This window comes from Phasianus colchicus, chromosome 8 (assembly GCF_987193195.1).
Source record: "Phasianus colchicus chromosome 8, bPhaCol1.hap1.1, whole genome shotgun sequence".
NCBI classification, from domain to species: Eukaryota; Metazoa; Chordata; class Aves; order Galliformes; family Phasianidae; genus Phasianus; species Phasianus colchicus.
In genome coordinates, this window is record NC_143443.1 from 28017960 (window position 1) to 28045921 (window position 27962).

The window sequence follows — 27962 nt, forward strand, 5'->3', positions numbered from 1 at the left end:
GCTCTGAAAGTTATCTTGCTGAATTTGGTAGAGGTTTTGAGGAAAAAAAAAAACAGCGTGGAGAGAAGTTAAATACAGGTGACTTTTATCTTGTTTGCTTTTAAAAAGTGATTTACATGCAGGATTCTTAGATGTAAAGAACACATTGCAATATTCCTCATCCACTTTTTTGCACATGGTTTCCTTTTGTGCTGGGTAATACATGAACTTCAGCCAATAGAGATAACCTCCATCTTGTGCAGACAGTGCTGAGAACAGTATGTGATTATCAATAGAAATAATTCTGGCTAAGTATCTTTGGGTAAAGGCTGTGTCTGCAAATTACTGCATTCTGCTAAATTCTTCAGTCTCCCCTGGTAGCCTTATTTTCTACTTTCTTGCCTCTTATACATACAAAGTACTGCTGAAAATCCATTAAAAAATGTTTTAAAAAAAAAACATTATAATATAAACACCTCATTTCTCCTTACTGATCAAGTTCTCTTCATCTTCACTGCTGTTTCAGGCATGCCGAGGCTCTGAGTTTGATGAAGGTATACAAACTGACTCTGGACCTGCAAATGATACTCTGGAAACGGATGCCAATCCTAGATACAAAATCCCAGTAGAAGCAGATTTTCTGTTTGCATATTCCACAGTGCCAGGTACAAAAAAAAAAAAAAAAAAAAAAAAAAAAGGGGAGTAATAGAGGCAAGAAGCCTAAAAATTTATCAGTTGCCAATCAAGATTTTTCATCTATAGTAGTTACTCTGATAAAACATATTATTTTTACAGAACCAGCTTTTTTCTCTGCATCACAGCTATAGTAGTATAACCACTAGCATCCTATACTGACCCTCATTGATGGACAAAATGCTAAGACATGCTAAGACACCATGTCTTAGCATTTTGTCCATCAGTGAGGGTCAGTATAGGATGCTAGTTTGGCCAGTATGTTCCATTTTCTACTTTTACAATGAGCTGAAACAGGAGGAAGTCCAAATCTGGCAGATGACAAAGCACAGGCATTACAGATGGCAGAGGAAGGTGATACCAGCCATAGATAGGCTAGTTTAGTAACTATGTTGAATTTAAATGCAAGAAGAGGATGGGCTATAGCATGAATTTTTGCAAAAATGTGTTCTATGAAAAAATAGGGAATGGTACCTTAATATGCTGAAGGTTAGAAAGGTAATACACATTATTTTCCTTGTCAGTGAAACAAGATTTGTGACAGGTGTAATAAGAATTGAAGTTTTTGTCTGCAGTTACTGATTATCCAGAATCTTTCACACAAACTGGTACATTTCTCTCTGATGCTCCACTCTTCAGCACAAAGTCTTAAGGAGAAAGAGGGAAAAAAACACGTTTTTTTAATCTCTTTTCTGTAAGGTTATTATTCTTGGAGGAATCCTGGAAGAGGCTCTTGGTTTGTGCAGTCTCTGTGCTCTGTGCTAAATGAACATGGAAAACAACTTGAGATCATGCAGATCCTCACACGGGTCAACTATGTGGTTGCCACAAATTTTGAATCACAGTCTGATGATCCACGCTTCAGTGAGAAGAAGCAAATTCCTTGCGTAGTCTCTATGCTTACTAAGGAACTTTACTTCTGAAAGCATATTTTATTACAGCCAGTAATGTGAGATCGGGATAAATTTTGGGGTGAAGATTTGATAATAAATTGCAGTAACAATTTTTAATAACAAAAATGTAATTACACTAGATTTACATATTGTATAAGCTGGGTATCTGACAAATGGACAATATGCAATATTTTAAAGACCACCTAAATGCTGTGAATCAATCCTGTAGTTAATTTCTTATTTGTACTAGAATCATTGAATCATAGACTCCATGATTCTATTACAAATAATTTTGATTTCTCTTAGTGTAGCTGTCTTGATTTAGGGGTGCTGAAGATGTTCTGAGAGTCAGTTACCTGACCCATAAAGTTTACTCCAAAGAACAGATTGTAAAATCTGTAAAAAAAACATATCAGTGGAAATCCATCTTTTCTTTCACTGCAATCTCATGGAATTGTAACTTCCTTGGAAATTTCCAAAGACCATCATACAATAAATATGTCCAGAGATGAAACTGACTTTGTAGCTATTCAAAGGGGTGCTTCTTAGTCTAATAAATTTATTTCCATTTTAGAACACTCTTGATGAAGAGTAATGGATGCACTGTGCTTAATATGGATGTCAATTTAGTTATCATTCCTAGCATAAGGTTAATTTTATTTGCAGATGATTCAGCTGAATGGTATGGAAATGTATCAAATAGAAAGATTTTCATTTTGGTTTTTCTAAAAGTGGGCAAACTAATTAGATAATACCTTAATAAAATACCATTATGAAGATTTTTGCCTTGTAAATGACAGTTATCTGAGAGAACAGCCTGACACAATAGTCGTGCAGTTTCTCTGCTTGCAGAAATAAGAACGTCTGCATGTTGATTCATAAGTTTTGAACCCAGAAAAAATTAATGCCTTGACTTTGCTATAAAACATTAAAATTTAATGTTGAAACAACAGAATTATGTATTCCAGTAAGAAACGCACGTTTAGATTTAACTTCTATCTGTGAGGAATTTCACCAAGACCAGAAATACTTACTTGAATCAGAAACCAGAAGTGCCTTTTTAGTGAATATATTGTCTTGATTTTGTATTTTGGAGTTATGTCAATGATGCTTATATTTCTACTTTTTATATTCTTTTTAAATATGATACCTAGCTGAAAAAAGTAATTTTAATGTTTTGATTAGACTGATAAATGATAGGTTATTTGCCCCTTTCCTAGTTAATGTACTCTTTATTTTTTTTAAATCTAAGAAAACAGCTGTTTGCCAAGTTCTCTCTCTATTAAGTATATTTTCTTACAGGAAATGTAGCATAGCGAGGCATATCTTTTTCATAAGTCAAATTTACAATTGTTTGAATTAAATAAATTATTGTTTTGTGGAAGTCTTGAGCATAATATCAATAAAGACCTGTTTTTTTAATTTCCTATGAACACCTGCCTGTTCGTCATTTGATCTGGTGAAGTGAAAACCAACCAAAATACATCCCAAAACTTTTCTCAAGTCTTGAATGTTGGTCTTCTGCATCTTTATCAAGATGAGGTTTCCTGTGTCAGTTGGAGAGTAGTTTGGAAGTATAAGCTGGCATATGATTGTTTGGGTTAAGTAGGCCAGATCCTTTCATAGAGTAAACCAGAATTATTGAAAAGATTTCAATGGAAATCTCCTGATTTGCCAGCCCTTAAACTTGCCCAGTGCATAAAGTGTTTGTATACATTACACTGTATGGTGCTCTAGCAGTTCACATTAGTTCCTGCAAACAGCTCTATCTTAAACTGTTTTCTAGCACTGGAGAAATACCAGAAATGCTTTACCATGAGAAATGTATCAATTCAACATTTTAGTATTCAGCTCTTACACTTCACTGCAGTTCATTGGTAGATTTTTACTAAGCTAGTTCTGCTAACAAAGTTACCCTGACACCAAAACCACCCTTTCATTCAGGTACGTTGTGGTTCTGAAGCCACGAAGCCTTGGGAACAATAAGGGAGCAAGTAGGGGTTCTGAAACAGAGCATTTCAGGTTTATAAAATAATACCAAGAAATGTAACAGTATAACAGCTAAGGAGCAGGCTTCTTCTTGTGCAGTTCTTTATTCGTAAAGGTTGTTTGAGAACAATCTTTAATTATTTAAAAAGCTATTGTCAATCTATCTTTGCTTAGAAGCACTGCAAAAATGTAGACTTTACCCACTTCTGTCAAGTGAAGCAAAAGGCCATCAGTGTCATTCAAAATTGCTTGTAATTAAGATGGATCATTACATACCTCTCTCCCGTTGCCAGGGTTCGTGTGCATCTCACCACTCTTAGCTGCCTCACAAGTAGCCCCTGATTCAGCTTGTGGCTGGTGAGGTTCCCTGTGAATGGTGATGAGGAATAAAAGCAATTAGCATTCATTAGTTTACACTAGCAGTAGGAAAAGCTTCTTGCCCCATTTGACATGTTGTCTTAAAAAAAGGGTAGACAGAGTGGGTATCTACCAGATCTTGTACATTTACTCATATGGACAGAAAAAAAGGACAACATGGGAATTTCCAACTAACAGGTGAAGCAGAGTCTGTCTCTCTAAGAAAAAAGACAAAACACTAATGTTATCTGAAGCTCTAAAGCTCTCTAATGCGTCAAGCAAATAGGTATTATCAGGTTTTAAGAGATCTCTCCTGGTAGACCAAAGGTTTCCTGGAAAAAAAATATGATAACATAGAACAAAGGAGCACAGCAATTCTATATGCTGATTTACAGAGAAGGGAAGAAATATAAGCCTGAATATTAAGCAACCTCCAAGCTTGTCCAGTATATGAAGTATACAAAGATCAGGCATAAAATACATGAAGATGCTGCCAGAAAGGAAAGCAACTTGGAAAGATAACTTTGAGAGAAAAACATAATTCTCTTGTGTAGGGGCCCACGTCTCTGCTATGTAGAGCATTACTTTAGATCATGTCCAAGAAGCATTAATATTATTTAACCTGCAGGAACACGTTCAGAGTAAGGAAGCCTGACCTTGTGACTTGAGCAATGCCAGATGACTGAATTGTGACTTATAAGCTGCAGGGCATTTGAGTTTATTTCCCATTCAAATTTAAAAATCTCTTTTGTCTAAAAGCATTTCTGTTACTAGCAGGAATAGCTGAACAGTTGAAAATCATGATCATTAATGATATGCTGGATGTCTCTGAAGAGAATGCAGAAAGTCACCTATAACCAGGACAGACATTGACCCTGCAATAAAAGTACAGTTAGGACATAGGTAGGGTAGGAAAACCCATTCCACCTTGTGTTTTTTTTTTTATTTAGTAATCTAAACTTGGTAACATTTTATGGCACTGCATGATCATTTTATGGTTCTTAATGTTACTTTCTCTCCCAGTCACGAGTGAATGTGATCTCCCAGGCACAGCTCCAGGGAAAAGAAAGGGACTATTTAGAAACCAGTTTAAAAAAATAAAAAGTATCTCCAGACTTTTTTCCTCCTGGGAGACATTCATGGCTGCCACAAACAGGTATTTTTTTAATTGTTTGTAAGTGAATACTAATCTGGGTTTCCCCTTTCAGAACAGTCTTTAATTTGCTTCTCCAGGCAGAACCTGGAATTTCCTTGTGGGTCATATTTCAGGGTGTTTGTGTTCATACAACAGCTTTAAGTCAGCAGTCACAGTGCAGAGTGAGGACACATCGTCTTTTGCTGCAGAAAACAATACAGGAAATCTGGAAATGTTTGATGGTGCATTTCTCTAAGACCTTCTACGCTAGAAAGACATTCACCTGTAAGTATTAACACACTTTGTTTTCCTGATCTTGGCATTATATTTTTGAAGGTTTATAATAGTGCACTTCTTACTCATTTGCAGCACTTTATTTGCATTTTGACTGAAGTGCCTTGTTGCTTTTCCAAAAGGTTGAAATTATCAAATCTCTGAATGTCAGGTATACAAAAATCTGATGGGGTATAATCACAGAATTGGCACTGTTTGTTCTGAATTAAACATAACGTGCTTAATAGGTTGCTTCCATTGAAGTGAAAAACTGATTAAACACAACACATAAAACTTCTTTTCCAAAATGGAGTGAGGCAGCAGTGATAAAAGCTTGCTGTAATCTCATCTTTCCACCTGGAAATCTTGACTTTTACTGAGACCTAGATGAGACTTTTATCCTGTTACAAGCTGTTGGAAAGCTGCTTTGAGAGGTGTATCACTTACAGTCAGAGTGACTTTGTCAGTCACACTGGGAGGAATATTACTTTGGCTTTCACTGCAACCCCAGATGTGTCCCCCTATTACTGACATTAAGCATTTGATTTTTTGTGCAGCTAGTTTTCAGTTTTGGAAATAATTTTTGTCCTTTTTTTTGGTAAGCAATAGATGAAAAACCTAGGCATTAAATTTTGTAACAGTCTGTCTCAGCTATTGTGCAACCAACCAAAGAGTTGTACAAAGAGTTCTCCAAAAGAAGCAAGACTGTACTAATCTAATTTCCCTGAAAAAAAGCGTAAGCAGAAATGCTCTACAGAGTTCTCCAGCAACGGTTGTTCTCGTGTACAGCAGGGTATTGCCTGAAAGCCCACAGTCTGAATCACGTCAAAGTAACTAAAGCCACTTTTTTACCTTCTGAAAGATGCACACCACTGTGTTCTTGCACTTTCAGGGCACACAGAGCTTATCTCACTGCCAAGGCAGTATCAGAAACAGGTGCGATGCAATGTTCCTAGGGTACAGCTGGGGAGGCTACTGCAAAGGAAGGGGCAAAATGCAGTTCTGTTGGCAGGTCTCTTCACACCCTGAGCAAATCATCCCTCTGAATCATGTAAGTTAATAAATTTTGTAGTGCATCGTTTTATATTTATGATTTAAGAATAAAATACAACACTATCGCATATAACATATAATCTTATATTATTTTATTATAGATAGCGATATATTTAAGTGAATAACAACTATAGTTGTATCTGTAGTTTCTTAGGGATTTTTTCTATGTTTAATTTCATATAGTTTAACCATCACTATGAAAACAAACATTTCTGAGATATTTGTTATTTTCTCAGGCAACCACGCGTGCAGTGAAATGTTGCTCAGCAAGAAAGACTGAAAGGAATTAGCTTCAAGGTTTTTACTTCCCTGTCTCAGTAGAAAAATAATCAGGATGGCTTCAAAAACTAGAAAAAACTCGGAAGGTACAAAATTTCATTTACTAAGATTTGTTAGCAGTACGATTGAATCAGATTGCAAAACATTCTTTTCAATATTTGATACTATTCTCACTTGCCTCCAGCTGCCAAGTAGTTTGTTTTAAATAGCAAAAACAGTGTATTGTGATAATTCTACTCCTCCACTCCCTCCCTTAAAGAATCTGTCCTAAATGCAGCCTTTCCCGTTACAACAGAATCTTTCTTGCACCTGAAACAGATTGGACTGAAATTTCTAAAAACATTAAAACCCTTAAAAATTAACTGGGAACTGGAAGATATGTCAGTAGCTCTATGATACTAACAATAAAGTCTTACCTCCACTGAAGTCAGCAGTAAATGGGATCTCAGAACCAAGTGTTTCTCTCCACAAAGTTGGATGTTGATGTATTACCATATTTCCCAGAATTTGCACTAGGCTGTTGGAGGTTGACTGCCCTTTCTTCAGTCACTGGATTCTTTAAAAGTGTTAACATCTCGTATCGGGCTTATGGCTTAAAAAATGGAATGAGATTGGCACTCCTTTCACCGGGTGTTAGTAAACTGAGCTGTTGATCAGAACTCCACCAGTGGTTAGAAAACATGAACGTTACACTACAGCTGTGCACAGGGTACATAGGGTCACAAACAAATATATTCACATATTTTTAACCCTATGCTTTTAGCTTCTATTTTCCCTGTAAGACTTCTTCCAGTTGCTGCATCATGATCTGCAGTGTAAGATGATCTTTTGAGGTGTTTGCCTTTCCATATTGAATGCCATCTACAGATTTCATTAGGGTGCCATTCACTGCCTTTCAGTTCACTAACAAGGAAGCTAAGTAAGACCAGACCCCAGAAGTTAAATAAGAACTTTAAATAAGACAGAGCTTCATGATATCTTCTGAGCCACCTCCCTCAACACAGTATATTACCTCTATCATTCGCCGACAGCTTTGGCCATTTGTCAGCAGTAACAGTGGCATCAAGGAAGCAGGGCCTGGTCTTGTACTTTATAGCTTTGATTTGTGTTTCTCTTCTCTAATTGAATGTGCTTTATGGTCATTTAAGTTCAGAAACCAAGTGCTTAGCAACAATTTTCATTTCAAGAAGCTTCTTTTAAAAGATTAATTGGCAACAAATAGAGTAACGATGCCATTCATTTCTCTTTGATTAGCAGAAGCTCAAAACCCATTTTGCCCTGAAGGTGGAGTTTTCAAGCATGGATTCTTCATCAAGTCACCACCTCATCATCTTATCAACTCCAAGGTACATGAACACAGATCGGTCATATTCCAGCAATCTCCCACCAAATGTCAGATACTTCTGCTACCCTAGGTTTTAACAAGAGACAAATGATTTTCTCTTTGGCAGAATTCCTGGAAAAGGCGTTATTTCATCCTGTCCAAATCCAACAAGGGCAATTACGTCCTGAAGTACCTAAAAGGAATGTGCATGAAAGGCTCCATAGCTGTTGATCAGTATGTAACTGAAATACATCATTTTTTAATTTAAATATTCTATTACCCATCTTAACTGACCACTAATTGTGCAGGCACTTGTTCCTGATTGAGGTTCTTGACCAAATCCTACTGAAAACAATGAAAGAGTCCCTTAGGATCTTGTAGGCCTAAGGTACAACTTACAGTGTATGATTTACACTGTTAAGGAGTTAAAATCCTAAATAATTTTGATGAAATTTTATACATTCATTTGAGCAATTGTGGTGACGCACCTGCAAAGCAGACAGCTTGGTTCCATGATCCCAAAGGCTGTATTCCTACAGTTGATTATATTTTCTGTGAAGATAATCCTTTGCACACTTACACAAAAGTAAGGATGGACTATGCCATTGTAACTGTGTAGACACACAAACTTTCTCACCTTACAGATGGCAGGGTACCTCTCAACCTGCAAAGAATAGTATGTTTGCATGTATGTATAATTGAATAAGAATGTTTCATGTGGTTGTCTTAACAGGATCATAAGTGTAGAAATTGGCATAAGTAATTCTGAAATAATGGTGATGGTGAGGAAGATGTTCAGATGCTTTCCAGAAGAGGTGATATCCATCACTACTGAAAACCGATGTTACTACCTCATTGGGAAGAGCAGGTAGGCTGAGAGATGTGTGAATGCAATGTGATATTGCAGATAAGCTAATGTAGCTCCAAGCTGCTGCCACAAGGCATGATCCCACTCCTTTGCAGCTCCGGCCAGCAGCTCCCACCTCTTCCTGTGCCTGAGCAACCTGGGCCAAAGTGGCTCAGCTGAATGATCCGAAGGAAAGTTGCTCTCTTCTATTGCACTTTTCCCATGCCTGGGTTAATTTCCTGCTGTTACAGACAGCTGAACCAGCTGGAAGAGAAGGCCGATCTCAAAAGGAGTAGCTCAGGGCATACCTACAAGCTGCTCTGCTCACTGCAATCCAGCCTGCAGCAGGGCAGGAATCGCTGCGGCCTACGTGGTTGGCTCAGTGAGGCAGGACATTTGGCACAGCACTTCTCCACTGCAGCTTCCCACTTCTTTTCACTTTTTCCAGCTACAGGCATGGCAGGGTTTTTCTGCCCTAGGGCAGAAGAGCACCTGATGTGTGAATTGCTGATAAGCACAGAAGCAAAACACATACCTGTGTGCCACTTGAGCGTTCCTCTCCACGCCTTCGCTCAGGGCACTGCTCTCACAGCAAGGCTCTATAGGAAGTGATGTAGAATTAATCCAATGAAACCCACTTGAAGCACAGAACAGAACACATGCTTTTGTGAGTTTCTCACCCTGCTTGCATTCCCGAGCCCTATCTTCAAGAGTCAGCAGAGCAGCACTACACATAGAGAATGAAGCAGAAAGCACCATTGCACCTCCCCTACAAAAGCCTTGCCGTACCTTCTGGGCTGGGGCTACATGTCTCTGAGGCCAGGTTTTTCCATCCATCTCCTGAAGGAATGGTGCAGATTTTCCCTGTTGGTTTCAAGAGGCATTATTTTAGGCTCGTGAGAGGAAGTAGGTGAGCAAATGGGTTTTCCCAGTGTTTTACCTAGGAATAGGTATTAACTTCTATTGTTCTAACCCACAGGCTGGAAATAGAGGATTGGGTCACAGCCATATCTTCCATCACGGAGGCCAAAAGAGGTGGATGCTGCCCTCAGGTGACATGTTACTATACTTGATTTTAGAAGGAAAGAAATTTGTAATCTCGTTAGAAAGCCACGCAAAAGCAAGGAATTTGCTTGTCCTGATTTTGGCCTTGTCACCTGTCCCTTGCCTTGGTTAATCAGAAATTAATTTTCCATATAAATCCTGTACTCCAGGCATTAAGCATTAAGCAGGCATTCCATAGTCTGTTTGCATGGGGATTGTTCTTACACCAAAAGCATCTCTTTGAAGAGTAAGACACATGGAAATTAGAAAGTGATTGACACTGTGCTATAATGAATTGTACCTTTGATGTGTCAGGATGAAAATGTGTGTGTAATTCTTACTGTGTGCTTTTTGGATCTATTTACATGCTGTTTTACAAAATGATACACATCTAGTCTGTCAGTGCTGCAAACCAGCTGGAGACCCTGCCAGCTCAAGCTCCAGCCCTTCAGGTGTCTGTCTTACCTTTCTGTTATCTTTTCTCTAGAACCAAGATCTTGCAAATTCAGAAGTCAAAAGCCGGTCCTTCTCTATGCCACTGTTCTCAAATTCTATAGATATGATCGATTCCCTGGGAAGGCAAAGCTACCTGATGGTAAATGGATTACCCATCTTTAATAATGAGTTTGCTGTCGGGGGTGGCTGTGAAATTTGATTTACATAGTTGGTAGTTTCAATCAAAAGTTCTTCAGAGCTCATGCAGTGAGTGCCCAGGTGGTCTGTACTGCTCTGCACTGGGGTTCCCAAGCAGGAACAGGATGTTAACATCATCAGAGAGCCCCCACAAATATGTAACATGCCAAGCAGTACTGGCATGTTGGTTTGTAAGTCTGTCTGTAAGTAAAGACAGGTGATGACAGCAGCGAGCACTGGTATCCACTGTCCATCTTAAATAATTGGCAAAAGTTGGTCGGCATAAAGTAGCTGCAGATTAGCTCTGACATACCTTGGAGAAGACATGTGATGATTGTGTCAGGAGCTGCTAGCCACACCCTTGCTGTTCTGTGCTAATTGCTGTTGTTCTTTGTCTCTCTGAGCTTTAAACTCTAGTGGGGAATTTCAGCCCATTGCTGTCCAACTGCAGCCCACACTTCTTGCAGTCTGTGCCTTTCAGATATTCTCTCTCAATACTTAAGTAGAAAGTCTTAGTCCTTTGGTGTCAGAATGAGTATCTGGTTTCTGTAGTCACAAAGTCATGCTCAAATAGCCTTGATGGAGGAAGCTGAATGCAGGTAAAGCATCTCCAGTGTATCTTTAGGAGTCAACACTTTTTTCTTCTGTATACAGGATGATGGTGCCTCAGAAGATAAGAACAGGCCAAATTCAGATCCTGGTCCTCATCAGGCTCAGAGCAACTCACCACAAGGAGTTTTTCAAAGACTGGTGAGCACAACAAATAAAACTGCTCTTGACTTGCTTAGTCTGGAGAGGTGACTACTGGCTCTCGTGTCACCTGACTATCAGTAGCTACAGATTATTCACCTAGTTTTCCAGCACGCTGACCTGCTTTTTTTTATATGGGTTTCTTAAACATAGCTAGTCAGCTGTCTCATTTAGCACTGAAAATAACCTTGTAAGAACGTGCTTTAAATACCCCTTGTTTACTTTTTCTTGGGGGCAGTTCCACAGCGTTTCCAAGCAGAGATTGCACCTTGAGGCAGCTCTCTCAAGTTTCATAAAAGGCTACTCTGAAGCTGCACTGCTTGAGCATTTGTCCCTCCTGTCATATTTCTCAGCTGTGCCACACTCTTCTAGGCTTCCTTCTGCAGCCGCCGCAAGCAGCAGTTGAATCAGAGTTATTGAGCTACAAAACAAAATCAGACTGAAGTACACCTTAAAGCTGACATTGTATCATTATAAATATGGCTTCCAGTAATTTAGTTTCCATATCTGACTGGAATTATTTAAAAAGATAGAAGGACAAGTGCTACCATGGATTATTAACAAAGTATTCTAACCTATGTTCCCTGAACAAAAAGATCTGCAGCAGTTTCAGATGCTTGTCAGTCACCCTCTGTCCTGGATTACTGCCTTTACAGCAGCCAGCAGAACTGACAGCACAACCACACCAGTATGCAGTTAGGCAGTGGAGTATAAACCTATCTTTATTGGCAGCTTATGCATTGGACTATGATCTGGAGGAGCTGAGATACAGGGAAAGAATCTATTCTGCTATCACAGATAACAGGACAGCGAATCACATGCTGCAATCACCATCCATTTGTACAGGTTGGCAGCAAGTATGATATAATACACTTTGATTTAGTGGACTGAAGTGAAAATAGCTGAAATTACATTGCAATGCCGTGGGTCGTTATAATAGTTCAGCTGAGGCACTGTAATTTGTGAAAGTGCAATCACTCAGTTTTGAGTCTGAGCTCTGAAATGCATTGTATTAGCTCTTAGTTTGACTTGAGCTATCACAGTTCTTGGATGCATACCAAGGCTCTCTTTCTGCTTCTTTCCTATATGTGTCATTTCTGTCTTATTCATTAATCCTTTATACTCACAGTGACTCTGAGAGCACGTATTGTATGTGGCTAGCCAGAGTAGTACAGGCTGACAAGGAGCATTCAAAGATAAGGAATTTGGATTTTCCTGTTTTCTTTAGCCTGAAGCAGAGGGAGTATCAGGAAGCTTATATTATTTCAGCATGTGTCATAATAAATAACCTCGCCATTCAGCTAACGAGGAGCAAAAATGTTTCTGCATTTGATAAAAATATTACACTTGACTCATAAGTTTAACATCCGCTAACATCCCCAGATCTATTCTCTGCTCAGTGATGTCCAGACAGCTGACTTTCAGATTAAGCCTTTGTATTTACTTCCTGTTAGAAGTATGACTCTTTATTTCTAGCATCTGATTAGATTTGCTTTTTATTGGCAGTTCCGTCACCCAGGCCCTGATCTTGAAAACTGGTCAGAAGCCATTGTTCATGCAGACAGGCTTCTCGATGTCAGCTAAGTTTGGTGACACGGGCAGGAACACAGCTACCCAGGAACGCTTTGAGAATCTGGTTCCCTTTCAACCCATGTTTTCAAGCTACCAAACCACACCTGACTCAGCAACTGAGCATTAGCTATTTGCACATGTGGCTTTTAATATCCAAAATGCATCAAAATAAGGAATTCTAATTTGCATTACACTGTATAACAGGTACCCAGACAAACTGGTCAAGAGTCCAGCATCAATACATGATGGAGATGACTTTTTGAAGGAGAAATTCAGGGCAGCATTAACTTCTAGTCCTTTCCCCAAGGAATCCAAAACTGACAATCACCCAGATGATTTCCTATCATTCACATTTTTTGCTACAGCCAATTTCCCTCATAACCCACTTTCTCTCTAACACCAATACACACTGTGGTTCAACACAGACTTAAAGAACTCATTTAGCTGTACAGCTGTGAATAATTTTAGACTGAAGTTAGCGAAACTTCTCTGGTTGTAAAACATTCAGAGGAACGTAGATGCCATCAAACTTCTTTAAGAAAATGCAGTGATCTGTTTAACCTTTTCCATTGTTCTCATAGTCTGTGATGATGACATGGAGAGACAGTATACACATTTGCCAAAAGTGGCCACTGTCAGCAATCAAAAGCTCAGTTTGGGAAGCTGATGAGTGCTGTCTACTCTGAGATTTCATAGGAGTTGGAGGATCTCAAGTCTTAATATTACTTCCTCCTTCACCTTTTCCCCAAGCATTAACATGTTTGATTGACCCAAAGCCCCCGAAACATCACTAGGAAACTTCTTCATGATTTTAGATCATGACCACAGAGCCAGTCTTCATTCCCAAAGGAGTATGGTTATGCACTTCTTGAAGGACCATTCGTTGGTTTGTTCTGACTGCTGCAGCGTGGGCTGCTTTTTATGTCATTTACACCAACAAAGAACAAAAATACATTCATCATCTTTAATTTCTATTCAGTGTCAGTTTCTTCTCTTTACATCTAAGAGAGTAATTAGTTTAATTTACTTTACCTTGAAAACAGTAATGTATTCTGTGGCATATTTAGCAATTATTAAAATGATTACCATGGAAACCAAGGATGTAAGTAGAAAGATTAAAAATGGTTGTATCACAAACATGGCATGGAGAATTGCATTGGGAGGCAGCAAAATGCTAATTACTGTACTCTTCATTACAGGGAAACATAAAAATGAGCGATTTGTATTTAGAAAGGTTTGTGGAAAGATTAATTTCTTCTTGACTTACCAAATAGCCGCAGACTTAATTATTGAGGTATTAATGAACCTGGGAGAATATCGTTCAGGATATAAAGGATTCAGTATCAGATCTTCAGCCCCCTGGACTATGTTCTAGAAATGAGAGTTAATAAACTTTCCATTAGTCAGTGAAGTCCCACATGCATTCTTCACTTGATAATATTTAAAAACTGCTTAAAAGTGACAAATATCTCCCAATCCTCTTCCAGATTTCCCATAGATTTTTTTCTAGTGTAAGAACTTTAAGACGAATAAGAGTTTTGCCCACAAGTACATAAAAGCATGCAGAACCATATATGTAGTATTCAGCCCACTTGATTTTTAAACAAAATAACAGTTTTGAACATGAAGTCAATTGCAACTGCCTAGTTACCACAAATCCATCTAGCAGAAATACTAATACTAGTGCCTAATTTTGTGCGTGTGTTTCCTGTGGAAATGGCAAAATACACGTTAAATAACCCATATAAGTGAACCTGTTCAAATAAAAACATTTTTTTCACAGGATAAAACTCTGGGTAAGACTGAGGAAAATCTGTCATCAGATTCAAACGAAGAAAAGGAAGAAGAACCTTATTACCAAACACCCAGCAGCCTTTTAGCAAAGGTAGTTTATTAGTTGTGAGTTCTGTTTTGTTAACAGCTCCAAGGAGACAGACACACACAAAGACCCAAAGAGGAACTGGTATGAGGAACCAATTAATACCTTGCCACAGAAGTACGTAGATAAAGCAATAGGTAATAAAGCTTTAATGTATACAAGAAAAAAATGCTGAATTCAAAGGTCTTCCTGCTAAAAAGTGGCATTCTGACAAAACATACTGCTGATTTTGTTGAAATTCCTCAGACTGACTGTTGTAAATGACTTTTGTCAATTGTATCGACATTTGTCTTACCAAAACATGAAAACCATACTAACTGTACAACATTTTCAGTGCTACTTTAAATCAGTAGCATCAGTAAGTGGCATAAAGCCAAGCAGTAATATTCAAATGCCAGGAAACATTTCAATGTGTGCATTTCAGTGTGAAAGAAGGGAGCAGGAAGAATCATACTGGTAATCTTAAATAAATACTGGCACTGAATTTGGGAGGCTCATTTCTCAGGATTTCCCATACAGTCAGTGGGCATGAGAAGCTCATTAAGCCAGGCAGGGTGCTGCAGAAGTCACTGCCTCTCTCCAAAGCCTGTACAGATAACTGAAGGGCATTAACAACTTAATTTTATCATATGATCTAAGTGCTTTAAATGAAATAAATCTCATATATATATATATATATATATATATAATCTTATTTGAAGACTTTCCTAAATTAAAATCACCAAATTTTAAGAGGTCACATTCCAACCTAAAAGATAGTACCTATTATACCAGACAGCATGAATTTCTAAGTTTCAACCACATTTCTAGCTTGCAGTTTCTGGGAAGTGAGTTACTTGAGGTAAACCAAGCTGTACTAACTAATGGTCTTAAACAGCACAAGCACTGAACAAAACAAGATAATTGAGATTCTTTTTTTCTGTTGACAGAGCAAGAATATTTATTTCTTAACGTTGTTATGTGTTTCTAACAGTGCAATAGTGAAATATCGGAGATTGACCCCACAGCTGAGCCTGATATCCCTGTACAAGAGAAGCTGTGTCAAAGGCAGCCAGTAAAGGAGAATGCTTATGAGTCAATGAAGTCACTGTAAGTAACATAGAATCATAGAATCACCAAGGTTGTAAAGAACTCCAAGATCATCAAGTCCAGCTGTCCTTCTACCACCAGTATTTACCTACTAAAGCATGATCCTCCCTGCAATACCTAAACCTTTCCTGAACACCTCCAGGGATGGTGACTCAACCACCTCCCCAAGCAGCCTATTCCAGTGCCTGACCATTCTTTTGCAAAATCAAATGTTTCGACACTGTATTAAACATCTCCATTAAAGCTTTGCAAATTACAAGTGGTATAGCTAGAGCTGTTGTTCATAGTATTTATATCACAGCACCTAAAGGCTGCATCTTGTTTGAATGAGTTTTTCCTTCTGTCTTGATTCAGAAAGTTCAAAGCTTGTGGAAATACAGGAGTGAAGTTCAAACTCACCACAGTGAAATTTTAATGCCACATTTCAACTCAAGCGTTTAGACAGGCTCTGACAAGAGGCACAGCACATTTTGTTGACTGATACTTAATCTAGGCCTTAAGGACGTAACAGCACACCACAGTGCTCAGATACCTCAGCCAAGTTCCAGCAACAATTCAGACAGGCACCCTGCAAAGAAAACTGTATTAGCTAGTTAAAAAAGGCCTAAGACTTGTGGCATTAGCTCCTAGTTTTTCCAGTAAGATACAGCATTAGCACTGGTCAACTCCTTCCTACCATTTCCCCAAAGTATATGTCTGATGCTGTGTTGCTGTGTACTTTGAGGGTGTAGTATTTGGTATGTCAGAAACAAAGACCTGAACATTGCATTGCAGTTGGTGGTGTCACCAGGAAACTTTACAACCAGTACAATACAGCCTGGCATGCTATAAAAATGAGTGCCTATATCATAACTGCATGAAAGTAATGAGCCAAAGGGCTAATCCATAGCTGCTGGCTATGTCCTGCCACCTACAGACAGCCAGGTATTATTTCACGTAGTGGGAGGCAGTCAGAAACGCAGGCCCAGAAGACAGATTATTATTACAATAAATTTGTTCACCTGCATTTTTAAGAGTCTTTTTGGAGTAGTTCACTCTACAAACATCACAAGTCTATGACACTGGACTCAATATGCTACTAACCCATACCTTGTTCAAGGTGAAGAGAGTTGACTACAGGCATTATAAGCCTTATCAAATAACCCAAGTATTCAAGCCCATCTGAGTCATTGTATCCCTCAGAGGACAGCGTTACATCCCCACAAAAGGTGGTAAAGCCAAGGACAACAATCTGTACTCATTTCTTTCTAAAAGTATGTTGTTAGCTGGAATGTTTTTGGGCTAAATAAATAGTCTTTAAATACTGAAAAGGTTTATTTTAGGATTTACAGCCCATTTTTAGAAGGACAGTTTATTTTACCTAGCCGTAATTTTGCCCACTGGATATTCTACAAGAACTTGTTATTCTTTTCTTCACTGACAGCTATTTGACTCCAGCAGGAGTGTCTGGAATGGCTAAACCAGTTCATTTTTTATCACCATTCCTTTTTCAGTAGTCTAACGTGTAGACACGACAGGCCCCATTCTCCTCCCAGAAGCCTGGAAAACAGTGCAAGTCCAAGCAACTTGGAAGCAGACACAGATGTAAAACTCCCAGAAAGCACCACACAGCAGTCTTTCCTCACAAGAAGGCAAAACTCATCACCACTTTCAGTGGTTCAGCTGTCTATACTGCTCAGGTAAGTGCCTCCCCCATTTCTTGTTGCTAAGAAGACACATATGTCTTTGGGATCCACTTAATCACAGAATCACAGAATCACAGAATGACCTGGGTTGGAGGGGACCTCAAGGATCATGTAGTTCCAACCCCCCTGCCTAGCAGGGCCACCAAACATACACCTTTACTAGATCAGGTTGCCCAGAGCCTCGTCCAACCTGGTCTTGAACACCTCCAAGGACGGGGCATCCACAACATCCCTGGGCAGCCTGTTCCAGCACCTAACCACCCTCCTAGTAAAAAACTTCCCCCTAACATCCAACCTAAATCTTCCCTCTTTTAACTTAAAACCATTTCCCCGTGTCCTGCTATTATCAGCCCTTATGAAGAGTTTACTCCCCTCCTGGGAGTAAGTTCCCTTCAGATATTGAAAGGCTGCAATGAGGTCGCCCCGCAACCTTCTCTTCTCCAGGCTGAACAAACCCAACTCCCTCAGCCTGTCCTCATAGGGGAGGTGCTCCAGCCCCCTGATCATCTTCGTGGCCCTCCTCTGGACCCTTTCCAAAATCTCCATGTCTTTTTTGTACTGAGGGCTCCACACCTGAACACAGTACTCCAGATGGGGCCTCACAAGAGCAGAGTAGAGAGGGACAATCACCTCCCTATCCCTGCTGACCACCCCTCTCCTGATGGAGCCCAGGATCCCATTTGCTTTCCAGGCTGCCAGAGCGCACTGCTGGCTCATGTTAAGTTTCTCATCTATCAGGACCCCTAGGTCTTTCTCTGCCGAGCTGCTCTCAAGGACAACTCCCCACTTAAGGGTGGTAAAAGGGTGCCTGATCTTGAATGTTTTCTCTCACAGTCAAGTTACAGATAAGACACAACTGCAAGAATTGGATATTTTGGTCCCCCTGGCAGATATTAACAGTTACCTAAAACTTACTGAAGCAGCAGGACAAATATGGTAAGTCCTGCATCTTGCGCGATGGTGACTGTCAAGTGTGAACGAGTGACACAGTCAGTGTAGGGGTAGAAGCATACACATCCATATGCAGAGTTTTGCAGCATGAAGGTCCAGTCAGGAGAGCAACAGATCTTTGATCCTTGCAATTGTACCATAACTATAACTTACGCTAATAAGTTTTAATTTCAGCCTGTTGAAATGCCTTGGGAAATTTTTTTTGGTCAAATGTGCAGCACATAAATGGACCTGCACCAAGTCTAGCCCCATTTTCAGAATGGAATCCCCAGCATCTCTGGTGATGCTGCTAGCATCAGTCTCACTTGCTACCAAGATCAAGAAGATGTAAAGTCACACAGTCCATGTGTCATTTCCAGAGGGCAGTGCCATAAATGCAATCCTGTTTTCCGTTCTGTCGACAGTAACTGGTAATTGTATATCCCTTATGACTCACTTGTTGTCTGTCCTCCATACATGTTAGTGTCTCCCAGTGGACTGGTCCTTGCCGACTGGGATGCTTATTTAACCATGGAGACCGTATAGTGGCTGTGAATGATCTGCACCCACAGAACATGGAGGAAGCTTCCTTGTTCATCAGCAGGTCCACACAAAAGGAGGTATGCTTGGCTAACTTCAAAGTGACAGTTAAATGAATTGCACCAAATGAGAAAACAAGATGCTTCTTGCCTCTCAAATGGCTTTATTCAAACCAGTTCATCCTGTTTTGACGGTGGTATGAATAACCTCCGTACCAAACAGTCCCTCAGCATCACTCAGGGTAGCACTTCTTAGTCCTGTGCTACCTGGGGATGGCAAGATCTGCATTATTGTGTTTGAGGTCTTGATCTGAAGGAGTCTGCATAACCCAAAATTTAAATTAAAGTTGCTTGGTATTTTTTGCTAAGGCTTGTGAATTGAAAACTTTGGCAAATGAATCACCTAGATTCCCACTTTTAGTTCCTTATCTAGCACTACACAAACTCACTGCCTGGTACTAAACCATTTTTTTGTTTGTTTGTAAGAATGTAGGAGATTTCTAAGTGATACTTTAACACTGCAGTAATCTGTTACATGTAGATATCTATGTTTCTCTGAGATTTCAGATTTTCAGTATTTCAATGCTGAAGTCCTTTGAACCATACAGGAATATCTTTATATTTAGTTTTACTGAGAAACTTGATGTCTACAGATGTTGTTGCCACCAAAAGAAAAGCAAGCCAGTTTCAACAAGAAAAAATAATATTAATCTCTCTAACCAGAATATTTTTTACTTAGCTCCTTACAACACAAGTCAGATGGCAGCACAAATATTTATCATTAGTAACAATCTATATAGCAGCATCTCCTACCTTTTCTTTTTAAGGTGAAACTTACTGTATGTAGGATTCCACATTCAGATACCTTCCATGCTAAAGGCTGTTCATGTTCCTGAAAAAAGACGTCAATGACAAAGTAAGTGCCAAAGTTCAAGGGAAAGGATCAGGGAGAAGAATGGAATATGTAGCATACAGAGAAATTCTGTACCTTCCAGAGCTGCCAGACAGATTTTGTCATTGAGGACAAAGAACAGAAAAATTTCATTTTATGTCTTAATAGCTTGTTTTGGTGCAACGAATGGTTGTGTTTTTCCTATGTATCTGTTTCTGTTACACGAGCAAGGCTGAAGGTCAAATCATTTATATAACCTTTGAAATCTATACACCTTGTAATTCTGGAGGAAGTAGAGTTTCATGCCTCTGTTCACCTCTTTACTGAATTATATTGACTTACTGCTATCTCTTGAATCAGCTAGGAGTGTGGGAACAATGTTTGGAACACCTTACTCTCAGCTTCAGAAAAGCAAAGGCGAACAGAGAATTATGGTCTTAGAAGGCTGGTGGAGAGCTGTGTAGTGATTCAGGGGAGCCTCCTCTGGTGTTATATCCCTCTTGTTACAACCACAAAAATGCAGTGAGAAACAGAGTATATTCTATGTGGATATGTGCACATTGGCATATATACGTGTATGTGTGTATTTACATATATAAATACATACTGTTAATATATGACAGTATGGCAACGAACCAAATAACCATTTTTTGAGTACAGATCATTCTGTTTTGCCAGATAACCAAAATAACAATTGGGTTTAGAAGGCCTAGTTTTGCTGTTATACCGATGTAAGCTTTCATCAGGGTGAATTTGGCCAAAAGAAGACACTTGTCTGGCTTCCAGCTACGTTGGTCCAAATCAAGAAACTACACTTATCAAAATCAGAGTTGCTGCCACTTAACTCCAGTAGCAAATTTGACAAAGGTGATTTCTGTACTGCCATTAAAATCCAATCTGAAGTTTTTGTAAAAAAAAAAAAAACAAACAACTTCATAAAATTATATTTAGCTTGAGATGAAAACAGCATCAGTAACTCAAAAGAAACAAAAATATTTGTATAACCAATTCAGACTCTGTTCCTATTCAAAATATTAGTTTTCACACTGAGTGTTTCCACAGCCCATCTTTGCTTTTGAGATAAATGTGATATGTCTATTCTTTACGATGGGAAAGGATCATGTTTTACTATTTGTTTCAGTTTTGTTCAAAGGCCTTATTGTGCTGTAATCTGCATAAAGACAGAAGGAAATCCCAGTTCTGGAATAACAGAGACTGAGAATGGAAGAAAAATAATTCCTTAGGAGCCCTCCCCCAAAGTTGCTATGTGAATCCTTTGCTCCAGGCTGTTTTCCTGGGTCTAACAACTCCACTTCTCCCCTAAGGAGTCTCTGCAGGGTGGGGTGGCCAGGGCATCACCACACAGGGCTGCTTCCAGTCCTGTAACCATCTGTCTGCTAAGGCAGACCTTTAGGCCAGAATCCTGAAATCACAACTCACGCAGGTCACAAGCATCTGCTGATGACTCTAATTTAACCTTTCCTGCCCAAGGTTTGCAGAAACTCTTTTGAATGATAGAAAACCTGAAGCCCTCCTGTCTTGTTCCAAGACTTGTATCTCTGTATGATTAGGACTTTCTTGCTGTTTTCAGTGGGAAAGGGGAATGCTTTATTTTCTACCGTGCATTTTCTTTCAACCTGTTGTGTTTTTTTTTTTTTTTTTTGAAACATTTCCCCAAAACATTCACATGATGCTGATCAGCAATACAAATACTTCCTTTTCCAGTCATGAGAGAACAAAGAGGTGAGACAGCCTTAAAGCAACTTCCTGAAACTTTGTGGGAATCATTTCTAAGAAGAGATGAACAAAGAGGAGCTCCAAACCATGTGTGGTGGTGAGAAGAAAGAAGCCACCATGCTGGAACTTGCATATAACATTGCTGCTGAAGCAGACTTTGAGTGACACACAGCACCTCTCAGCCATGGGAGAATATTACTTTTGAACAAGAACGGGCTATGAGTAGAGAGATCAAGCACAAAAGGATTCCAGAATATTTCAGAAAACCTGAAAAATATTTCTGTACTTATTTAAGCAGTTACTGAAGTGTTACATCAATTGATTATCAACTGATGATCATCAAATGATGATCAATTGATTATGTCAATTTGCACAACACTAAATGCAAATGGTGAGTGTTTACACAGGGTCTGATTCACAACACTTGCTAGACATATAATATGAAAGTTACATCAGTACAGTAAATTCTGGTAGGATGTCTGAAGTTATCTGTGCATGTGTAATTAATAAATACATTACCACTTTACAACACATACTGCATTCCCTAACTACCTCACTTTTTCCAAAACGGTCCCTCCTCATCCACCAAAGACAATCTGTAACTTCTCAGTAACTTCTAGATAGGTCACCAAACAAGTCATGTTAAAAACAAAACAAACAAACAAACTACCCTTCAAAAACAAGAACAACCTTCTGTAACATTTTTCCCCAGTCTGAAAATTTTACCCTTCTCCAAATGATAAAATTCTGCTAAATCACCTCTAGAACCAATAGCAAAGAAAAATACCTATATCACCCAGCACTCATATTTAATTCCAGAAGACCTGAACAGACTGTCTTTAAGCCCATGCCAGCTGATGTGGAACTGCTAATCTTTTACAATCACCTGTTGCATATTATAGGTGCTGTGTTAGCAGACACTTAAAGAAGCAGGTATTGTCATGACTTCTTGTTGCAGTAAGATCTGTGCTGTTAAGTACAGCTTCTGGCCTGTGGAGGTTTCCTGACACAGATGATTAAATGGCCACGAGCTGAAATTCAGTAAACACACAGACTAGCACCTCTTTGTAAAGCACAGCCAGAAGGCTGCAAATCCTGAACACATCTTGTATCACTGGCAACATAAAGTTACAGGCATGGAAGAGCTGCAATACCTGCAAGCTTGAATTGCTCTGTGCTTTCAAATGAAGTGTGTAAGAGACAAAAACCAACAGCCTGCAGCACAGACTCCATGATCTGTGTTTAATGATTAACGTGTTCCTCACCAGCTGTATTTTATTCCTGTGTCTTTAGGCTGTTTCCCTGACTGTTAGTTCATGGCAAGTTCCCATGCTGCACTCATTTATTACTGGCTGCTAATTTCCTCCTGAATCCCCAAACATGAATCATGCTCTTTCTACATCTCTAGTACCTTCTCCAGTAGAAAAGTGGCAACCATCCAGGAGGAAAGCGAGTCCAGGAAAGAAATTAACAGGAAGAGAAGTCTCAAAACTGATGTGATGAAGTTTCGTTTTGTTTTTTTAAAAAAGCCCATTATATGGAAAGCACAAAACAGACCACAAACCACTCAGCCCCAGCACTTCCTTTGGAGGGCAACATGACTGAGAACCAGGGTTGGGGTCATATACTGATCAGAGAGCACAAGCACAGCAGCAGAATGAGTCCAGCCAGGAAGAAGTTCTGTGCTACCTTCCTGCATTCATCCCAACCTGAAATACAGACAAGTTCTCTCGGTACAGTACCCAGCCATAGCATATAGAAATGGTGTGATTTTCAGTCCCCTTGACCTGGAGTACCCAGCCAGGCATGTTTGGTGGGTCTGTGCTTTCAGCAAGTAGAAGCAATAAAGGAGAAATTGCAATAGGGAATAGCAGCGTTACTTTGTACAGAGCAGAAAAGTAGATTAGTGATGATATGAGCACACCAGGCACCAGTCAGTGTTTTGTCTCCAGTTTTCTGGGTGACCTGTGGCAGTAGAATCGTAGAGCAGCTTAGGACCTTACAGATCATCCAGTTCCATCCTGCCTGCTGTGGGCAGGTTTACCACTCACCATATCAGGCTGCCCAGCACTCCAGCCAAACTGGCACTGAGCACCTCCAGAGACTGGACATCCACCTCCAGGGTCAGAGCACGTAGCCTCTTACAATGACAGTGTTCTCCAGTATCACATCCAATGCTGTCAACTGCTCTCACTTCCAGAATATCTCCTGGAGACACCTCCACGAGACCAGCATGATGCAGAAAGGTAGAGAAAAAGGTCAGAGCCTCACACCATGGGGAGGTGCTGGGGTGCCCATTTGATTCTAATGGAGAAGCCAACCCTAGTGCCCAACAGGAACATGAGACAGCACAGTCATGGGTGAACAAAAGCTGATGCTCCCACAGGGAGCTCAATCTTCTTGCGTGCAGCTCATGCAGAGTTGCAGCAAGCAAACAGAAATCCTGTAGGTTGGACAACTTTGGCCAGTACTTCATGCCCTTAATGGGTATGATAATATTTACAAGAATATTTCCTCCCTGATGTTCCTTTGGTCATTTGAAGAAGAGCACGAACTGAATCCTCAGCAGAAAGCCTTAACCATAGGCCCATCTACCTTCAGGTTTGGGAAGCTGACAACATAATCTGAATTGTGCTGAGGGCTGTTTTGGTTTGCTTCTCAGGGATAGTCAGCCCTCCCCAGTATGTGCCTTTCCACAGGCAACCCCTTCCCTCCTGCAGGCTGGCCAGTAGGCTGCAAAGACCTTGGAGCATCTCAGGCCATACCTAGAAATGCCACTGGAATTTCAAATGTTCCCTTTGGTGCCTTATCATTTTCTAATTTATTGCATCGTTAAAAGAAAGTGAGAGGGCAGCCAAGGTTGATGTGAATCTTTCACTCAGCAAAAGCACCTAAAGAGAAATTGTATCTCTGTCTGACAGCAGTGAGGATGCTAAGCAGAAGTTTTTTTTACAGTGTCTCACCCTTCCCACATTGAAATGACAGCTGGAGCTCTTCTTCAGGCACAAAGCCACTGTTGTACAGCAGGACTGTACTTACAGTGGCAAGAGCCTGGTCATGTTGGGTTTTTCATCCTGGGGTGTCCAAGTTCAAGTCTACACCTGAGAGCTGGTTTCCTTTATAACCTGGCAAGGGAGAGTAAAGAAGTTCAGATGCGAGCAGGAGCACTAAGACATGGCTAGCAGTAGTGCTGACCTCATGGCTTAAAATGTCATGTCTGTTACTGTATTGTAAACATTGCTTCAGAGCCACAGGTTCCCAGAGCAGGGTTTTCTACCCCAAAGAGCTCAGCATCTCTTCCACCAAGGCAAAACATCTGCATTGGTGCAGAGCTTATATCTGCAGGGTTCCCCAGACTCTCCTTGGTTTGATTCATTTCCAGACAAAATGGGGTTGAAAATATCTGCCTTTGTGTGTGCTCCAGTTAACCAGATCTACCTGAAAATCCAAAGCATCCACATGAGCATAAAGGATGCTGCTGTCTCTTCCCACTTGAAAAAAAAAAAAAAAAAAAAATTGACCTTTCTCCACATAGCAGAAGTTGCTCTGAAAAGCAAAATCCCCAAACACTTGCTCCAGAAGAGAAAAACAGATCAAAGTCTCCATGCCTTATAATCCCTGAAGAAAACTAAGAAAGGAAAAAAAAAATAAAGCTTGGAAGATTTAGAACATAGGCCTTGTGTGCTGGATTATGAGCAGCATGCCATGAAACAAACCCATTTGAAAAAGCCCCTCACACGTTTGCATTTCTCAGACATGCTTCTTTCAACCTGGAAACATTGGTCTGGCAAACTGCAAGGATCTTGTACATTTGCCCAGGATTTCTGGGCTCTCCCAAGTTCCCAAATCCTTGCAGCACTCTGTGATGCACTCATCCCAGCATGCCTGTGCTGCTGCGGTGGTCTCTACAGATTTATGTCCTTCCAAGCAATGTTCTGATATCACCAGCAGCAGCCATAAAGGTGGTACAACTTTTTCACCAAACAGGACCTCCTGTTTTCAAGTTATTTCTCCTAAGTAGCCTCAGTTGATCAGTGGCACATTGCACAATAGGACACGTTTTGCCAAAATAACCCCATTTACATGCTAAATGCCCTTGAACTTCCTCCTACCCTCTGATTTGCCTCTTTTCAGTTTTGTTTCATGTCTAAAGCCAGTGTCATTCTTCACAGATGTCAGCTTGCTTCCAAGCAAATGTTCTTGTGCTCCTTTTTCTAGGAACAAAGGTGAATGCTGCTAGAGTAACAATTTCTGAGAAATCCCCTGCAATGGAAGGGTAGATGGGGAGAAAGCACAGATAGAGGAAGGAAAACAATCATGAAGAGTTGCTATAAACAGTGAGATGGTAGGAAAAAATAGAATCAAAGACGGTAAAAGTGGAGTTCTCTGCTGTAAATACATTTGCTATATTTGGTGATTTGAAAATAATCAGCTCATGGTTATTCCCAAGCTTCAGATGGCAGTACCTGTTCTTCAAGCCCAGCTAAAGCACTGGAATAACTCAGAGTAAAACTGCATCCAGTCTCTCTTGTATCATGATGAAACATTGCTAAATTCAGCAGCTCCATGTTCCTGGCGCCCAGAGCATTTCCATCCATTTGTACTTGTCTTGCTCAAGTCCTGCTGATCAGAAGAGCAAGAGGCTACAGGAAGTACAAGGAGATTTTGGCAATGGAGCAAGAAGGAGGATTATAGAACACAACATACCCCTGCAGAACAGAGTCAGTAAGCAACTATCTTGTCCAGGGGCTACTGAGCAACAAGCTGTTTAGCGCTGCTACAAACTCCTTAGTGCTACTTACACAGCCCCAGCATACACAGAGTTGCTCCTGCCCAGCCCAGCCCCCTGCAGGGTGTAGATCTCAGCCAGCCCTGGACCACCTCAGTGCATCTTTGCTTTGTACCATGGCCAGCAATCAGTGCCTTCCCATGGTGTGTTTCTGCACCTCTGGTTGGTTGTAGTCTTCGGTCTTCTCCTGGCATGAAACAGCTTGGTCCCAGGCCTGTGGCAATGTATTGTAACCTCTAAGAAGGGTAAAGGAAATAGCAGATTGAGGGATACCTGGGGGCATGACCTGAGCTGTCTTCTCAGTGAGTAGCCATCCTGCCTGGCTGGCTCCTGTGTGCTTTCTCCTCCTGATGCTCCTTCCTAAAGAACAGCCTGGGCTGCAGCCAAATCTGAGCAGACAGCAGTGTTTTCTGTCCCTAGTGGGCATCAGAATCAGGCTGCTTGTTAGAATAAACATCCTGGGAGCAAACTAGAAAGCACAAAAGCGGGAAACAAGAGCTGTAACATCTGTCGGCTTCCACTGAGAAGACATTCATCATTCAGTTCCGTTGCTATAAAATCCCTGAAATTTTCCTAACTGATTTAGCATCACCTTTCATTGGCTTTCATTGCAGTGTGCAACTCTCTCAAATATTCATCCACTTTGGCAAGCCCCACCACTATTTATTTATTGCAGATGCACCCAAAGCCCTTCGCTGCTTTTCCTGGACTCTCAGCCACTGAGCCTCTGGATTGGACTCTAGCAACACGCTAGCATCTCCAGCTGACACCAATACTCCTCAAGAGATTAAAATGGAGAGAGAGCATCTGTGTGTAAGGCCATGGGCTCTCACAGGGCCCCCACCCTAAGAGTGCTGCCAAGGCCCTGCAGCATCAATTCCACCATAGTATGGCAGCTCACAGCAGGTTACTGCACTTACTGTCACAGGGCAGAAACCCAGGAACCCTGACGCACTGCTGGAGACCTCTGTCCAGCCCCAGAGGCAGCAATAGCCCTCAGTGCACCTCCCCACAGCCCAAGCCCTTGTTTCCCCCCCCCCCCCCCCCCAAGACATCCACCCCAGCCATGCTGCGGGATGCCCTGAGGATCAGCCCTGCAGCCTGCTGGTGCTCTCCCTGCTGGGAGGAATTACCTGTCCCAGGAAGGATCATGAAGGAATTGCAGGAAAACAGTGAGGGAAAGTAATAGTCTCCCAGGAGTGGGGAGCAGGAGCTCATCACCAGCCCTTCCCATCAAACTCAGCCCCAGCGTCGCCTTTGTTTATGCGTGTGTCCTCATGTCACCTCTTCCTCTTGTGCAAGATTTGTATTTTTTTCCCTAAAACAGTGCATTTTCCTCTTCGATCCATGACAATCCATACAGCACACAGAAGCAAAGGTGAGTAAAGTTACTTTCCAACAGCAATTAGGAAAATTTAAACTGTTTTAAAAGTCCTTATGTGAACACTTGCTGGGAACTGGCACAAACAAGACACTATCTGCTCTGAGATAGCACAGCACATGTAAATGTGACCAAGTGGAAAAGCCTCTTCCCTGCCAAACTATTTGTTGGAGATTCGATAATGAGGTGCCACCATACGACAGCGGGTGAAGGTTCAGAT

The 27962-nt window shown here is 40.5% G+C and overlaps 3 protein-coding genes and 1 long non-coding RNA gene across 8 annotated transcripts in view; 2 read left to right on the top strand and 2 right to left on the bottom strand.

The window, feature by feature from the left end:
* The window catches only part of CASP7 (caspase 7), a 21525-nt gene extending 18529 nt beyond the window's left edge, over positions 1-2996 (top strand). Inside the window, exons 6-7 of the mRNA XM_031597454.2 lie at positions 506-644; positions 1372-2996. Of these exons, the coding sequence (XP_031453314.2) occupies positions 506-644; positions 1372-1595 (363 nt within the window). The 3' untranslated portion in view covers positions 1596-2996. The remainder of the gene's footprint in view (positions 1-505; positions 645-1371) is intronic.
* LOC149917098 (uncharacterized) overlaps positions 1-9720 on the bottom strand; it is a 12635-nt gene extending 2915 nt beyond the window's left edge. Inside the window, exons 1-3 of one of the 4 annotated variants that reach the window (XM_090145519.1) lie at positions 9503-9720; positions 9358-9421; positions 3831-3921 (exon numbers count right to left, since the gene is read on the bottom strand). In XM_090145519.1, coding sequence (XP_090001645.1) covers positions 3831-3921; positions 9358-9421; positions 9503-9659 — 312 coding nt within the window. In that variant the 5' untranslated portion in view covers positions 9660-9720. Of the gene's footprint in view, positions 1-654; positions 1320-3830; positions 3922-6171; positions 6340-9357 lie in introns of those variants that run through there. The other 3 variants (XR_016468852.1, XM_090145518.1, XR_016468853.1) reach the window with 3 other exon arrangements.
* PLEKHS1 (pleckstrin homology domain containing S1) lies at positions 6253-23176 on the top strand. 2 transcript variants are annotated; one of them, XM_031597772.2, is made up of 15 exons: positions 6253-6370; positions 6609-6737; positions 7906-7997; positions 8103-8209; positions 8709-8843; positions 9802-9874; positions 10354-10461; positions 11154-11249; positions 14605-14706; positions 15674-15789; positions 17283-17468; positions 18309-18410; positions 18889-19024; positions 19771-19859; positions 21561-23176. In XM_031597772.2, the coding sequence occupies exons 2-14, from the start codon at positions 6707-6709 to the stop codon at positions 19837-19839; spliced, it is 1353 nt and encodes a 450-aa protein (XP_031453632.2). In that variant the 5' UTR covers positions 6253-6370; positions 6609-6706; the 3' UTR covers positions 19840-19859; positions 21561-23176. The 2 variants fall into 2 exon arrangements, with proteins under 2 accessions (XP_031453632.2, XP_090001643.1); XM_090145517.1 differs by having other exon boundaries at positions 7909-7997.
* On the bottom strand, positions 16229-27585 carry LOC149917099 (uncharacterized). Its single transcript, XR_016468854.1, has 5 exons — positions 27495-27585; positions 26635-26830; positions 23624-24697; positions 19782-19835; positions 16229-16357 (listed from the first exon to the last, which is right to left on the bottom strand). It is a non-coding gene; the product is annotated as an uncharacterized LOC149917099 (long non-coding RNA).
* Positions 27586-27962: the final 377 nt, after the last annotated feature.